The sequence below is a fragment of the Ursus americanus genome, chromosome 18 (genome assembly GCF_024610735.1).
Source record: "Ursus americanus isolate L20-20 chromosome 18, mUrsAme1.1.p, whole genome shotgun sequence".
NCBI lineage: Eukaryota > Metazoa > Chordata > Mammalia > Carnivora > Ursidae > Ursus > Ursus americanus.
In genome coordinates this window covers 23,050,880-23,067,457 of record NC_142144.1, presented here as the reverse complement: position 1 = coordinate 23,067,457, position 16,578 = coordinate 23,050,880, and the positions used below count along the sequence as shown (strand labels likewise).

General features: G+C 47.4%; 1 protein-coding gene across 2 annotated transcripts in view; it reads right to left on the bottom strand.

Annotated features, from left to right (window-relative positions):
• Window positions 1-11,911: 11,911 nt before the first annotated feature.
• PTPN3 (protein tyrosine phosphatase non-receptor type 3) overlaps window positions 11,912-16,578 on the bottom strand; it is a 107,925-nt gene continuing 103,258 nt past the window's right edge. For both annotated transcript variants that reach the window (XM_045780695.2, XM_087869490.1), the window contains 3 exons: window positions 15,722-15,867; window positions 15,080-15,215; window positions 11,912-13,322 (listed from right to left, as the gene is read on the bottom strand). In XM_045780695.2, the coding sequence (XP_045636651.1) occupies window positions 13,245-13,322; window positions 15,080-15,215; window positions 15,722-15,867 (360 nt within the window). In that variant the 3' untranslated portion in view covers window positions 11,912-13,244. The remainder of the gene's footprint in view (window positions 13,323-15,079; window positions 15,216-15,721; window positions 15,868-16,578) is intronic.

Genomic DNA, 16,578 nt, shown 5'->3' with positions numbered 1-16,578 from the left:
CCCATGCTAATGACAGCAGGCTACTGCTCTTAAAGGTCCCCACAGCCGACTTCCGACCTGCAGCTTGCTCTGTCGGAGGGAGGCGTGCTACATCCTCACGTCTGAGGACGCTCACAGCCCCGTGTTTATATTGCTTTGACCTCTTACAAACTATGAGATCGGGCAACAGGCATGAACTGCTCTTGATGGCACAATCCGATGCGGCAGCCGCTAGCCTCATGTGACTATTCTCATTTAATTACACGTAAATAAAAAGGTCTGCCCCTCAGAAGCGCTCACATCTCAAGTGTTCAGTAGCCCCATGGGTCTAGTGGCTACCGTATTAGATAGTGGAGATGGGAGATTTCCATCATCCTAGCAAGTTCTATTGGGCACTTCTGCCTTAGACTGTGAACTTCAAGCGTATGTCTGTCTGGTTCTTTGTGGCAGCCCCAGACCCCACAACAGAGCCAAGGACATAGCACATGATCAATAAACCATTGTGGAATGAATGAACTGATTGACAATCTCCATTTACAAGGGGGAAAAGAAGATGCGGAGAGATGCTACTTCCACGGGTGGTCGAGCAAATACAGAGCTGGGACTCCAGCCCAGTCCTTCCACCTCCCGGCACAGGACTTGGTCAGTTTCTCCTGCAGCTGCTTTATTTGCCCCCAGCCTCTGACAGGAGAAAGTGGTCCTCTGTTGTTACCTCAGTAATCTCCCGCTAGCTAATTGAAGAACCACTTTTAAAAATGGCTTAGGGGGGTGCCTGGGTGGCTCAGCTGGTTAAGCGTCTACCTTCGACTCAGGTCATGATCCCAGAGTCCACGGATTGAACCCTGAGTTGGGCTCCCTGCCAGCAGAGTCTGCTTCTCCCTCTCCCTCACTCTCTCAAATAAATAAATAAATAATAAATAAAATAAAAATGGCTTATGTTTTTCCCCAAGGTAAAGGGAATACAAAATGTGGAAAATACCAACAAGTAGAAAGAAAAGTTACTCATTCCTCTCACACTAAAACCGGCTCAGTTAACATTTTGGTACATTTCTTCCAAATCTCTTTTCAGTACGTAAAAAACAAAATTCAACTGAGTAATTTGCACATCTGGGGCACCTGGGTGGCTCAGTCGGGTAAGCATCAGACTCTTGATTTCAGCTCAGGTCGCGATCTCCAGGTCACGAGACTGAGCCCCGCATTGGGCTCTGTGCTCAGCATGGAGTCAGCTTGGGATTCTCTCTCCCTCTCCCTCTGCGCCCCCTGCTTGTGCTCTCTAAAATAAATAAATCTTTAAAAAACTTGAACATCTAATTGGCTTTATAATTGATTCATGAATTGAGCAACAGTTGCACAAGAGGGAAGATTTTTATAGGAAGGAGGGTGGGACCAGGAAGTTATTAGCAAAGGAACAGGATTGCTCCAAACAAGGTCACTTTCCTTTGGGGGAAGAGCACAGGGTCCTCTCATGCAGATTACCTCATCTTTCTTTGGGGGAAGGAGAGGGCCCATGTGGCGGGTTACCTCGTTGGTGCCCATCAGAAAACTCCTACCTGGTTAGGACTTACCTTCCGGGGGCCGTTGAAACTGCAATTAGCTTAGGTATCGAGCCCTCGTTTGGTGACTTGGTCTAAGTGAGGCCATTTGGGGCCTGTGGTTTTCTTTTAAAAAACACAGAGCTGTTTGAGCTTTTCCACAGGGCTGTGTCATTTGCTTTTTGGAAAACTGATGTTCCAAGAGGTTTGTTGGGCCACTCACTGCTTTCTTCTCCCAGCCTCATCTTGAAGCTCCTGGGCCTCTTTCTGTCTTCAGCTATCAGCACGGCCCCGGCGTCATGGATGTTTCCCCGTCCACGAAGTGAGCCACAGCCATTACGTGGTGGGGCTCAAGGCAGGAGCTAGGAAGCTATCACCACTGCGTGGTTGGTGCTGGAGATTTCAGGCCTGCCTGCGAGGGGAGTCCAGCCTCAGGCTCCGTTTGCAGGGAGCTGAAAACGAGGGGTCTGTCGGGAGAGAGCTTCAAGTCACAAAGGCTGCCCCGCTTAGGAGGCAGGCCTGGAAGAACTCCCCCTCTTGCGCTGGCCCCGGGGAAGTTGTAAGGTTCCTCTCCCTTGTATGGTATGCGGATTCCAAGTGGAGAGATGAACGTGAAAACGTGTCCAGAACTGGAGGGGGTCCCGAAGGTCCATGAGACCAGGGGAAAGGGACACTTCTACAGTCCGAGTATGGGGTGCTCACAGAAACCTAATAAAGGAGGGCTTGCAACACATGTATAAACCCAAGAAAGGAAATCCGCCGCATGCCATCAGCAGTTGCAACAACTGCGAGACTTTGCAACCCAAGAGCTAAAGATAATAAAACAATGCAAAAACCCCTCTAAAACAAGCAGGTTTACAATTTTTTGAAGTGATGAAGGAACAGATACGTTGAGCCTTAAAACCAGAGTGGAACAGTATGGGAAAATAATAGGCAGGTTTGAAAAGTGTCTACATAGAAAATTTTTAAAGATTTATTTATTTTAGAGAGAGTGAGTGAGCAGGGGGAGGGGCAGAAGGAGAGAGAGAATCTTGAAGCAGACTCTCCACGGAGCGCGGAAGCCGACACGGGGCTCTATCCCAGGACCCTGAGATCACGACCTGAGCTGAAATCAAGAGCCGGCTGCTCAATTGACTGAGCCACCCACGAGCCCCTTTACATAGAAATTCTAGGAAAGATACAATTATTGAAATACAGGGATCCCATGAGTTCAGAGATGTGAGAAAAGAATGGGAATGACCTTTTAAAGGATGTTTCTGTCATAACAATTGTTAACCTTTCCTATGAACCAGTCACTGTTTCAGGGATTTCAAATCTATTAATTCATTTAATCTGCTCAGCCTTATGAACTGGGTGATAGCATTTCACAGTGGGGAGGCAGGGACGATTCCAGTGACCCTGTGAACCAGCCATCCCCAGGACGGTCAAGGAATAATAATAAGCTATTATGTATTGTACGTATACAATAAGGCACTTTACATGGATTATCTCATTTAATCCTCATTTAATACTTGCATTAATCCTTCTAACAATCCCTCAAGGCAGGTGTTACTGTCACCTCTATTTCATGACTGCGGATACAAGCTTACAGCCATTAAGAAATCTCCCTAATGTCTGCACTATCACCAAGCACTGTAGTTGGGATTTAAAGTGAGGCAAGTTGAGGGGCGCCTGGGTGGCTCCGTTTGTTAAGTGTCGGCCTTTGGCCCAGGTCATGATCGCAGGGTCTTGGGATCCAGTCCCCCGTCAGACTCCTCGCTCAGTGGGAAGTGGGCTTCTCCCTCTCTGCCTGCAGCTCCCCCTGCTTGTGCTCTCCCCTCTACTCTGTCAAATAAATAAAAATCTTATATAAAAAAATAAAATAAAATGAGGCAAGTTGAATCCTCAGCCCAAGCTCTGAACAACAAAGCTAGGGAACCAGTGGCTGTTCATTTTGATTTCAGTTTGTGCATTACTTATTACTGAATAGGCAATACAGTTGCTGATTTGATGCTAACCATACTGGAATTAGAAAAAATAAAACAATAATAACATAGAATATTTACTAGTAATGTAAAAGGATAGAGGAGTAACAAAGGGCTTCCTCATTCATAGTTGTGACGGCTGAATATTTCGTTGTGAAGTCTGTATTATAATTTAATTAGGCCTCTGTGCAGGGCATTGGGTTATTTTCAGACTTCTGCGGTTACAATGCTGCAGTGAATAATCGGGGGCGTGGGCTACTTCACACCCGTGAGGAATACATTCCTGAAGGTGAAACTGCTGCGTCGAAGTCATGTGCCTTTGCGATGTTAAGTCGTACTACGAAGCAATCCGTGACTAGTTATAAGTGATTTTTTAAGTGATTTTTTTTCCTGATTATAAAAACATACATGCTATGTATGTAGGTTGTGGAAAAAACCTAAAAGCAACCTTAATTCATAAACCTAAAGATATTCACTGTTAACCTATTGGTAGACTCTTCTGAGCCTCTTGCTACGTACGCGTTACACACGTACACACCTTGGAGACCACACTCTTTACCTAGTTTGTACTGAAACTTTTACACTGAGCATTACATCATTTTTAATTTTATTTAAGTGTCCTTTACAAATGGTATTTTCCATGATTGCATATTCTATTATATGACCATGCATAATCAATTTAGCCTATATCCTCAATACTGGACACTTCATTGTTTCCAGTGTGTCCATGTTTTAGAAGCCTGTGCAAGGAATAATGCTGCTATGTAAATTGCTTCCATCTCTGTTGGATTTCATAGCTGCTTTTTAGTCTAATCATCAGAATCAATGACTAGAAGCGGAAGTTAGATGAAAGAACATCAGCGTTTTTCAAGTTCTTAATACCAAGGGTTAACTTGGTAGAACTCCTGGTAGGTTGTACCCGTTTATGTGCTAACACCTTCCTCTCAGCACCCCCTTACCAACATGGAGACTTACCTTATAGGAAAGTCACCAAAGGTGGCATCTGTTGCTTTATCCTTATGATTCTATAGGTAATGCTTATTTATCATAATCAACTGAAAAAGAACAAAACTTAACAAAAAACTCCCCTCCTGCCAATCCCACAACTTTGTCTAATCACTATTAAAATGTTGACTTTGACTTTCTTTCTCGGCTTTTCTCCATTCAAGTATTTTCCATAAGACTGTCATTAAATATGCTTAAAAACATGACTTTTATTTTTGCCAAGTGTAAAGCTAAAAATGCCATCCCTTATTTGAAAATTTTGTCATATTTGCTACAAATATGTTTCTCAGTTTATTGATTGCCTTTTTCTTATGTTTATGGTATCCTGAATTTTTAGGTGGTCAGATCTAGATATCTTTTCCTTTTAACTCTCCCCCCAGCTCCTTTAAAAACTTCTCGCTATGGGGATAAGGGTGCTAGGGGTGTTAAGTGACATAAAAAAGGCAGAGCGTTAGGGAGAAGAGGGTCCTCACTGAGATCAGCAATGTAAGGGAAAGAGCTGGACCGGCTCGCGTTCATTCCACAGGCTTCTACTGACAGCTACTTATCACTGTGTGCTGTGGTTCTCTCCAGCAGGGAGATAAGGTGACCATAACCAGAGACTAACACACAAGAGAGGGGGTGTCTTCCCAGCCATCAGAGGGCCACACAAAAGGAACCCCAGACTCCTTAGCTATCACTCCCCACCCCTCCTCCTCCCAGCCCCTGGCTGGGATCTCCTTTCGATCTACTTTCTGTCTCTATGAACCTGCTTTCTGGACCACTCCTATAAGCGGAATCACACATTGTGACCTTGTGTGTCTGGCTTCGCTCGCTGGGCGTGTTTTCAAAGTTCCTTCACGTTGTAGCGTGTGTCAGCCCTTCATTCCTACTCAGGGCCAGATACTATTCCGCTGTGGGGACAGACCATGTCTTGTCTCTCCAGTCATCAGCTGACGGACATTTGGCTGGTTTCCACGTTTCGTCCATTGTGAAGAAGGCCGCTATGAACATCACTTTCAGTTCTGGATGGTATGAAGGAAAGAGAGGAGGCTCGTCCTGGGATGAGTGAGGCCGAAAGAGGAGGATCAAGAATCTCTGGGGGAGGGCGTGCCTGAGGCAGGTTCCAGGAGGCAGCTGGGCGCGTCTGCGGGGAGGGGGGCAGCTCCTGGGCCTCCCGCGCTCCCCGGCGCCACACTGTGCCAACAAAGACCAAAATAGACTGCCTCCAAGCTCTGCGTTATCCAGGACAACCCAGATTTGATACAAGAAATGAGAGGCCACCGAAGGGCTTGAGCTTGAACATTTATCTTAGAGTGTGTCTAGGCATTTCTCAGTTGTTTCTGTTTCGCTTTTGTGAGTTTTTATGGTTGGTTTATAAATAGCACGTCTTCTGTTTCCACACTTGACTTACTGGCCTCGATCACGGTCAGGCCTGCTCTCATTTCCACACCTCCGGCCGTTGCCAGGTAGGTGTCTCAGCGCAACCGAAGCCGAGGGCCTGGTCTCGGTGAGACGTGAGCACGCAGCTCCTCGCTGGACCCCCGAGGCCTGGGTCACAGCGACCCCAGGCTCCCGGTGCTCGGGGCGGAGTGCAGCTGGCACGCCTCTCCCGGGAGAAGCCCTTCGTGCCAGGCAGTTCTGTTGTGCTTTTTCCTTGCTGCATCCTGAACATTTTAAAATATTTTACCTCATTTTTCCTCTCTTCTCCCTTTACTGGGTGACACCCTGTCTGTGCTCTTTCGTTACTGCCGCCGGATGAGACCATGACAACTGCGTCTTCACCCCCAGACAGGCTATGTGAATAACTGGACTTAATTACAGAGAGCGTTGGAATGGCTTGAAATTTAAGCACGAAGAGCACAAAAGCAAAGGCATCTAACTGGCTGACTGGGGTACTCGGGACCCAGAAATCATGTCAGTTTTAAGAATGAACTTCCGTGTTCAGACATAGCCGCGTGAGACTCCTCAGACTGGCTCTACGTGTCCCTGACGTTGGACTTGAGCCCCAATCAGCAATCTCATCCTCTTCCCACACCTGGTCCTCCTGGCTTGCGGCACCTGCGGCCACCCAGGTGCCCCACCTAGAAACTGGCCCGTCCTCAGCTCCTCTCTCTGCACACCTGCCAGTTACGGAGTCCTCTCTTCTTGCTCTTACGTATGTTGGGGCTGTGACCATTACTTCGCCCTCACCGCCACCATCTCTCCCCTGGACCTCTGCCACGCAGGTCCCAACAGGTCTTCCCGGGCTCTTCCTCTGGTTTGGACGATGATGTTGGAAGTTCCGGGGGCAGTCTCAGGAGAAATCCTGGAGCCTTCCTTGACCACGAGAGGAATCCAGAGGTGTAGGGACTAATGAGTATTGGATACAAGGCTGGCCATGGGGAGACTGACTTGTGTAATCTGGGGGTGGGGAATGGGTGGGGATCTGGGGTTTCTAGAAAAGAGGTTGAGTCTGTGTGATCCGTCTGTTCTTATTCCAGTGATGTTTGCATGTAACGGATGGGCGCTGACCTTGTCAGCAGGTGAGTGCTGCACTTCAGATGGTGGGTCAGTCTCACTTACGTGACATCATTGCACCTGATCCTGTGTGCTGGGTCTTAAGCAGAGTAACTCCTCCTACGTCAGCCCTTCAGTAGATCTGAAGTCAAGGAATCCGCAGGGGAGCTGCTAAGGTGCCCAAACCATCGTTTCTACTTCTTCAGTAAGAAAACTCCAGAATTTTGGCTGGGTAGAGTGCCATCCAGAATAAAGACTTCATTTCCTAACCTCACTTGCAGCTAGGTGTACCCATATGATTAAGTTCTGGTCAACTGTTTGTAAGTCAGAGTAGTCTGTGCAACTTTTAAGAATTATCCTTAAAGGCAAAGGCATTTTTTGCTATCATTTTCCTCTTTCTTTCCAGCTGGAACATGGATGTGATGACTGCTGCTGGAGCAGCCACCTTGCACTGTGAGGTAGAAGGTGTTATGTTGAGACTAATGGAGCAACCAGATTGGAGGGGCACAGATCATGGTAACCACGCAGCCCCTGTACCAGCTCTGGACTCCTGTGTTTATCTGAGAGAGAAATAAACTTCTCTTTCACACCAGCCAACTTTACTTTGGTTTTTGGATTCAGAATTTGATCCTCAAAAGTAGGATGCTGCAAATAACATCTAAAATATGGCAATTGGCTTCGTGGAATTGGCAAGCCAGCAGATGGCACAGACAGACATTGCCTTTTATATAGTGACTAAGGTGTCACTTTGATGAAAGTGTCATCTGCAGTACTTTGGAGGAGGGACCACATGCGGACCAAGGCCATGATAATAGAGAAAATGGTGGGAGGGTATAATAAGCGTGACTGTTGCTCCTTGTTGTTTTTCACAAAGTCCCACAGAAGTGAGACGGGCTGGCGCTAGAGCCCAGAGGGCTGCAGCAGAGATGGAAGGGAGCCTGGCTTGGCTAAGGGAGGCAGTCTGTAGTCTGAGCTCAAAATTGGTAAAGGCCTTCAAGTAGAGACAATGCCAACTGGTGCTGTTCTTCAAACTGCAGCTATTTGAGGCAGTGGCCTTGAAGGGACAGCCTCAGCAGGAGATAAGGCTGGGGGCACAAGCCATCTTCAAGACTTCTCTGCCAGAAAATATGAACTAGGTAGCTCCAAAGGTCAGATGACGGTTTTGCCTTCCCACCCAAGATTCTCTTTCTAGTGGCCTCAAGGTAGCCACCTTTAAAAGGCATGAGCAGAGCATAGAACCATCATTCTAGGTCAGACCTTCAGCTGTGGGTACTTGCTGGAATTCTGTTGGCAAAGAAACCACAACACTGGGGACCCCCCAAAACTGCCCCAGGAGTAAACAGGCTACAAAAGCTGGTCTGTCCCCAAGAAGGCTGCCCACCCCTGAAGTCCCATCTTGGATGTGGCCATGGAGGTCCACAGACAAGAAGGTCCTCTGAGAGAGCAGGACTTGGCTGTCAGGCAGCTGAAGGACCTACTGGCCTTCTAGAAGCATCTTTGTTCTTCCTGTGCACTGGGCTTGGATAACTGCTTGGAGCAGTGTTTCCTGTTCTTTCCTCTTATGAATGAGTTTTCAATGGTTGTTTTCCTGTTTCTACTTCACTGCTGTTTATGGGCTGTGCTGGGAGAGCACTTGTCTTGAGTTTAGAGGTCACTAGACAAGAAGCCACCCAGAGCTGATGGAGACGACCACAGAGCACCCAAAGGCGATCTCAGCTTTAGCTTCAAGCCGAAAGTGGCTGGGGCTTGGGTTGTCCACCCTGGGGAGAGGAAGAGCAGCGGAACCAAAAGGCTGAACTACAGCAGAGATCATTAATTGTCCTTCAAACCCATTCTTTCCTTCTCAGACACCGAACTCCTGAATTTGTCAGAGACATGGTTTCTGGGAATAAAAACCTTTCTTAGACTCCCTTGCAGTAGGTACAGCCCCGCCACTAAGTTCTCATCACTGAGATGTACAACATCCAGATGATACACCCGAAGGGGAGGGGTTTTGCTTTCTCCTTCCCCTTCTCCACCCCGCTGGCTGGAGCCATCGTCATGGACCTCGGCACTGATGCTGCACACCGGGGATGGCAGGGCACCAGGTCAGAAGGAACCTGGGACCCTGGGGAGCAGGAAGCCACCCTGGCAGCCTGTGGGATACATAAAGTACAGAAACTTCTTTACGTAAGCTACTGTTGTCATGACAGCTGAACCTAATTCCGATCTAGAATTCGCCACCTCAGATCAAGACAGGAACAGGTACTCTGCATTGTCGTGCTCCTGACCAGAGAGAAGGTAGGGATGGGCAGAGAGCACTCTCCTCCAAGAGAGGCAATTCTTACTTAAAAAAAAAAAAAAAAAAAAAGCAGAGTGAGAAAACACTTTCGGAAATCAAGACAATTATTAGAATAAAAATGTCAACACACAGTAAGTGTTGCATAGCTTGAATGTTTTTCTATCAAACTTTTTCAGTAGAGTCACTGACAGTTCAGAATAAAAACATCCCAAATTTTCAGAAAAAAAATATTGCTCGTTAAGATACTTTTCAAGGGGCGCCTGGGTGGCATAGCGGGCTGCCTTCGGCTCAGGGCGTGATCCCGGCATTCTGGGATCGAGCCCCACATCAGGCTCCTCCGCTATGAGCCTGCTTCTTCCTCTCTCACTCCCCCTGCTTGTGTTCCCTCTCTCGCTGGCTGTCTCTATCTCTGTTGAATAAATAAATAAAATCTTTAAAAAAAAAAAAAGATACTTTTCAAAACTACATAATACCAATCTTCCCATGGCTCCAAGCAGATTGTGGGTTATAAGGATGGCGGACAGTCAGTCATCAGACTCCCACGTGTTTGGCTTCTCAGAGTTAGGCTGAGGTCAGAGTCTTTGCCATCTTTATGGATTCTGTGGCAAGAACCAGTTGTCTCAGCATTCGACCCTGCTAAGGTTTGAGGGACAATCTCTTGGAGACAAGTCATGGAAACGTGATACATCTCTCTCCAGTAGCTATATGGCTTTGATTTGGGGTTAATTTCAATTCTCTGGAACACTGACTCCCAGAATGGTAAACGTTGAGAGACCCCAGAAACTTATCTGGTCCAGCCCTACCTTCTCCTTTTCACACATAAGGAAATTGAGGCCTGAGGGTGACCCATCTCACCCAAGTCTAGGTCTAGACACCAGTGAGCTCTCCCTCATCTGAGCTCCTAGGAGCATTTCCTATTGATGCTGCCTCTTGGTTGTCTCTGAGGGATGGAGTGGCTTGTTGCTTTCACTAAAATGATAATTTCTGAGGAACAAAAAAAAAATATATCAGGTAGCAACACAGGAGCAAGAGCACCGACATTAATCTAAAAGCATTTTTAATGTTAACTATCTGGAATTAAAATTAAAAAACTTCATAAAAAACATTTTTAAGTATAAATTACTGTGGTAGGAATCCTAGACCAGCATGTTTGTGACAGAACACCCCGCATCCTGACCTCCCCCAGCCAAACTGAGTTCCATCTTTTTTTCCCTGTGAAACCAAAACACCAAGTGCAGTTTCAGTAAGGACGCAGGGAGGGATGCCCCATCTTAAGTCAGCACATCAGTGGGTCTGATCAGATCTTCCAGAGAACAAAACACAGATGTAAAATGTTTTCTCTGTTCACATCCAGCCAAATTTTCCAGGCAAAATATTCCATTTTGATGCTTTTCACTTACGACTCAAAGAGGCTTAAGTATAATTGCTTAAATGTACAAAGTACTGAAGCAGGAATGTGGAGGCACAGAATTTAATCAGCTGTATCCGCAGTAATATTTGCTCGTGTATTCTGCTCCTTTAGATAATTCTCCTGTCCTGTTCTTCCCCAGTATTTCATGAATTTTGTTGCTAGTAATATCTGCTGGGTCTGAACTACGGGCTTGCATAGTGGCAGAAAAAGGCGAGTTGCAACCTTTAGTAAGCTTTTTAGAAATTTATGTACAATAACGACAGCATTCCTGCAACTGTATTAAACAATTTGCCTTTTTTAGAAAAAAAAAAAATAAACCACAACTCTCCAAACACATTTAGACTTCTCAAGTTCTTGCGCACAGGGTGCTGATGCATTTTTATCAAATAGCAAAGACACGTTAGATATCCTGAAGGCATTTACATTCAGGTCAGCTTTCCACCTTCCCCTCTTTTTGGGGACTTAACTGGTAGAATGTTTTCTGAGTCCAGACTGAGGAAAGACACTGGCATGAGGATATTCTTCTGTGCTTTTATTCTTATTCTCAGCAAAAGAAATTTTCTTTTGTGGAAAGATCCATACGCTTCTACTTCTGTTTCATGGGTTTTTGGGCTAATGGCTGATAAATTAACTTTTCCAAGTAACGCACCTTGTAAGCAGTGTCAGCTACCAGCTGATGAAAACTCCCGCTGAGAGCATTTTATTCCATCCTCATAGTCGACCCACAGCCTCAGTATTATTTCTCCTGTTTTACAGGAAATAGAGGAAAGAGATGTAGTGCTCCGAAGTAACCAGGCCAAGAGATAGTTGTTGGTGCGTTGGGCCAGGAACCCAATTTCCAGCTGTGAAATTCCAACCTTTCCTGCTTCATTCTGCTAGCTTAGCACGAATCCGACAAACATGGGGCTTCAGTGGTTTCCTGTCTCATCATAGTGGCCTATGGCACTGCGCGACACCCCCCCCACCCCCCACCATTTAGCAGTAAAATATTGGTGGGGGAAAGGTGGGAAGTATGCAACTAAATATGCTAAAGTCTGGAGATAAAGAACCTTTTAGAAACCTGGCTCCCACCATCTAGGTCTTTATCCAGCTTGCAACCAGGAAACGACTTGATTGGTCCAGAGTTTGCTAACCATCAAAATGGCTTCACTTCTGTACACTATGATATAAAAGCATCCTTTTTCTACAATTCCCACTAAGAAAATGGCTTAGCTTCCTCTGCCTTCAGGATACATAAAAGCCGCTATTTAAAAATACCACATTAAAATTTTTATGTAATTTATTTTCCTTAAATAATAATTTGCTACCATCCTGTCACAAAATTTTTAAAAAATTTAACACAGTATGAACACAGGCAGAATTCTTGAGGACAATCAAAATCAGGGTGCACTTAGAATAAATTAACATCAAATTGTGTTTATATTCAGATAGCCTGATCCTCTCCTTTGAAATGAAATGGAGACCATTCTAACTGAGGGTGAATGCACACATTTGTTCTTCTATACAGAGACTCATTCTTTATAGAAACTCAACTGTAATTTGAATCAAGTCAGGAATCCTGAGAAACACTTACCATGGGTGTGCACACACACACATCCACGGACAACCCTCTAGAAGCTGGGTTTCCCATGGTTCCATGACTAGATCTTTCCTCAGAAGGGCCAAAGATTCTGAATATTTAGATGATATCCCATCTCCCCTCAGGAAAATCGTAGTGTTTCAAGTTTAATAGCTTGAAGTAGCAGCAATCCATGTAGTAGATTCAGTAGTCGATAATTCCAGTCTTGGGTTCTGCAGGTATAGCAAGAGGCAAGCAGAGGCGAGAAGCACCCTACTCCTGACGACAGATGACAAGACACACCGGGAGTCTTCGTTCTCAGAGTCTCAGCTGAAAACTCACCTGAACCTACGGTACTAACCCGGGCCAGGCACCGTGTGAGCCCCTGAAGAGGGTCACTGATGCAGGGAGCAAGCGGGGCATTTTGGACATGATTCTCAGAAACACGAATATGGGAAGTGGGAGGGGGATGGGGCAGAGGAAGGCAGGGCAGAAAAGGTGCTGCCCGCCCTTCAGCCTGAAATCCCACCCCCCTGCCACTGAGTACATTCATCAGGGTTCCCTTAGCATTGGCGGGTGAACGCTAATGGTTCCAGCTCTGCCTTGAAGCACAGAAAACTCAGAAAGCTCAGCCCTTAGAGTCCTATACACATATACACACAAACAGCCAAGCAACTCGAAACAGCCACACCCTCTTGTTTCTGGGAGGCCAACAGCACCGCTGGCCACCCCTCTCAACTGCCCAAGGATGGTTTACAGGAACATGGGAGGAAGGCAATCGGACAGGCCCCAAACTGAGATCCCTTTTTGCTTATTTCTGAGGACGAACGGGCCTAAATGTAGCTGTAACCGCATGCGTATCTACACAGTTCCTATGTACATGATACCTCTTCTAGAGAACTTTAAAGTGCCTGGGTTCAAATGTGCTCATTCCTTCCCCGCAGCCTACAAACTTCCTCTTGCTGCTTCCAGAGAGAAGGTCTGTCCTTAAGGAGGATGTCCTTGGGAAAGAGGAATGAACATTTTCACAGTTGTCTTAACTGGGATCCAGCATTTGGACTAAGCCCTCTTCATAAACACGAAGAATCGCTTCACATACAAACTTGTACTGGCTCTGGAAAAGAAAAGAAAGCTGTCAGTCCACCCGCAGCTCCGTCAACACGGCCTCGTACCACATCTATGCTCACTCTTTCCCATAGCTCATGAGTACTGTGAGCTCCAGCTCTGGACCAGGCCAGACCCTGCGTAGCTGCCGGGGACGCACAGCAGGACAGAGACCCCCCTGCGCAGCCATTATTCCTGCCTCGTGAGGGCTGGGGGCAGCTCCCAGAGAGCAATGGGCAAAGTGTCATGGAAGCCACAGCCGACGGAGGAACCGGGCCATTCTGCGTGGCAGTCAGGGCTCAGAGCCCCGGCCGGGAACACGTGGGCCCGGAAGGAGTGGCTGCACAGGCGGCCGGGCCCTGGGTGTGCGGGGCCTTGTGCCACAGTAAGGAGTCTGGACTTTGTCTTCAGCAGGGCCACTGAACGCTGCTCTGCAGGACGTGGTTCTTTTTATTAACCAAAACCTAAGGACTTAGTGACGGGTACAGGGTGAAAGGAAGCGCTCAGACGGTGCTTCAGCAGCTAGGAAAGTCTACCCTGAAGGTGCACGGTAGACACTGAACCGGCAGGGAAGTCTTCCGTAACAGGAAACAGGGCAGAGAGCGAGAGGCTTAATAACCTGACCTTCTCTTAATTGTACTTCCCGAGTATAATACAGAGCTCACCACCATTAGAGGAATGTTAGAAACTTTGTCCATGAGCTTGTGAGGACACAGAGCTGGCGGCAACATGGAACTCCCACTCCTTTCTTTGCTTACTCCACCTCCTCCAGAGAGCCTTTCTTGACTTTCCAAAGTCTATTTTTGATAATCTTCCATTGAGTTCTTAGGCTCCCCCTGGACTTCCTCCATTACTGTTGAGATTTTTAACGGACTGATCCGGTTTTCCCACCACATACAGGCTTGGGTCTCTCTGGTGTGTGCAATTATCTAAGTGAATGTGGGATGGTCCCCATTTTGCAGATGGGGAAACTGAGGCTGAGAGGTTAAGGGACTAGCCAAAGGTCACCCAGTATGTAGGGTAGCCTAAATCATGTTCTTTTTTCTCCACACCCCACCTGCCTCTCTTGAACTTCTAGGGGAAAAACCCACGAGATTTCCTCTGGGGGACACTTGCAGCATCAACGACCCAGATGTGACACACACGGGAGACAGCCCAAGAAGATGAGAGTAGGGCTGTGTGAAACGTCCACTGAGCCAGAAGGCGCACCCACAGACAGGCAGGTGGGGTAAAACCCTCGGGGGACTTTGCTTACTCCTGATGGACAAATGATGGGCCAGTGGCTCAACCATGCAGAAGACAACCAGGGCTGCTTCCTGGCTGCGTGGCTGGCAGGAAAGACAGCATGAAGGCAGCAAAGGGGAAGGGCAGTGAAAGACAGAGGTCACGTGGGGTGGGCTTTGAAATCGCTCCGCCTCTGGCAAGTTCTGTGACCTTGGGCAAGCGATGCAGAGCCCTTGAGCCTTGGCCTCTTGAGTTCCAATTTCAGAGCGTTGTGGTCTGAGAATATGCAGGGGATAATTTCAATCTTTTGGTATCGGTTGAGACCTGTTTTGTGTCCCAGAACATGGTCTATTCTTGAGAATGTTCCGTGGGCATTAGAATAGAATGAGTATTCTTTGGTTCTGGGGAGTAGTGTTCTATATATATCTATGAGGTGAGCCTTGGCCTCTTAACCTGCAAAGCCCTTCCAAAGGCCTGGCCCAGGGCAGGTGCCCAGAAGGTGTTGGCCATCGTTACTACTGTTATCAGTGGATTTCTACTTACTGATGTCTGCACCATCATGGCACGCTGGTCTCGCATTTTCCGGACAATATCCAGTGGGTAAACAGGCAGGTTTCTCTCAGTTAGGCACATGGCTGTTTCCATGGTGACCAGCACACCGGTGCGGCCTATTCCAGCACTGTGGGGACAGAAGCAGAGACTTGGGATTTGCTCCGGCAGTATTTCTGCATGGCCCAGCTTAACTCCTAGCTAGCTCCCACGTTTACTCAGAGCTTTCCCCCCCTGACCTTCAAGAGCACCAAACACATTCAGGGCGTGCTCTCGAATGGGCTGAAAAGGCCTCTCCTCATTATTCTGAGGCCAGGGGCTTCAACACCACTGAAAAGAAACCAACCTTTAAGAGTGGGCTGCACCCCGCTCTCATTCACATCTACTGTGAAGGTCAGCGACTCAAGGACAGAGGAAAAGCTGAGGGTGGGGCTTTCTTCTTCTGGTCTACATTCAGAGATTTAGGCTTTCATAAAACTCTAAATCTTTTGAAATTGTGAAGAAATAGAGTAAACAGAGCCTTCTTGTAAAAGCATCTTGTCTCGTGGGATTTAGGGTGCTCTCTGACAATTTTCTCCAGGTCTTTTCCTCTGGAGTATGTGTATGAAAACACACAGAACTGGAGAGCCACAGTACCTGCAATGAACTAACACGGGTTCACCATCCACTCGCAGGGATCTCACAGAGTTCACAAACTCCAGAAAGTCTGAGGAATCATCAGGAACACCATGGTCAGGCCACGCAACGTACTGCAGATGGGTCACAGTGTGCTCTTCCCCGGTCTGTGGGAGATGCAGGGTGGCCTTGGTCAGTCCATCCAGAAGGTGGGTGGGGGGACCCCGGGCTCAGTTGCGGGGGTCCTGTCTCCTGCTGCCCTTTCACCCGGCGCGCACAGCCCTGCCGAGGCCCGTGGAAGCCCCCGCTCACCCTCCACGGCTACCGGCTACTGTCCCACACAGCCATCCTCCGGGACACGGCTCAGGCCACCCCCACCCACTCAGGACGGCTTCCTTCCCCGCTTCTACCCACCGTGATTCCTCCCTCTCGCCCTGATGGTACTTGCCATCAGGGCCACACACACTGGCTTTTCCTTTTTTCAGGGGGGCAAAATATACGTAACATGAAGTTTAGCATTTTAAGCATTAAGCATACAGTTCAGTGGCATTAACTACATTCCCGGTGTTGTGCACCCATCACCACGAGCTACTTCCAGAAGTTTTTCATCTTCCCAAGCTGAAACTCTGTACCCATGAAGCACTAAGTCTTCAATCCACTCCCCCTCCCCGCCAACCACCCTTCCACTCTCTGTCTCTCGGATTCCGACTACTCCACGTATTGCACACACTTGTACGATCCTTTCGTGACTGGCTGATTTGACCTAGAAGAGTGTCGTCAAGGTTCATTCTTGCTATAACATGCATCAGCATTTCCTTCCTTTGAAAGGCTGAGTAGTACTCCGCTGCACAACAGACCACATCCTGTTTCCCCACTGA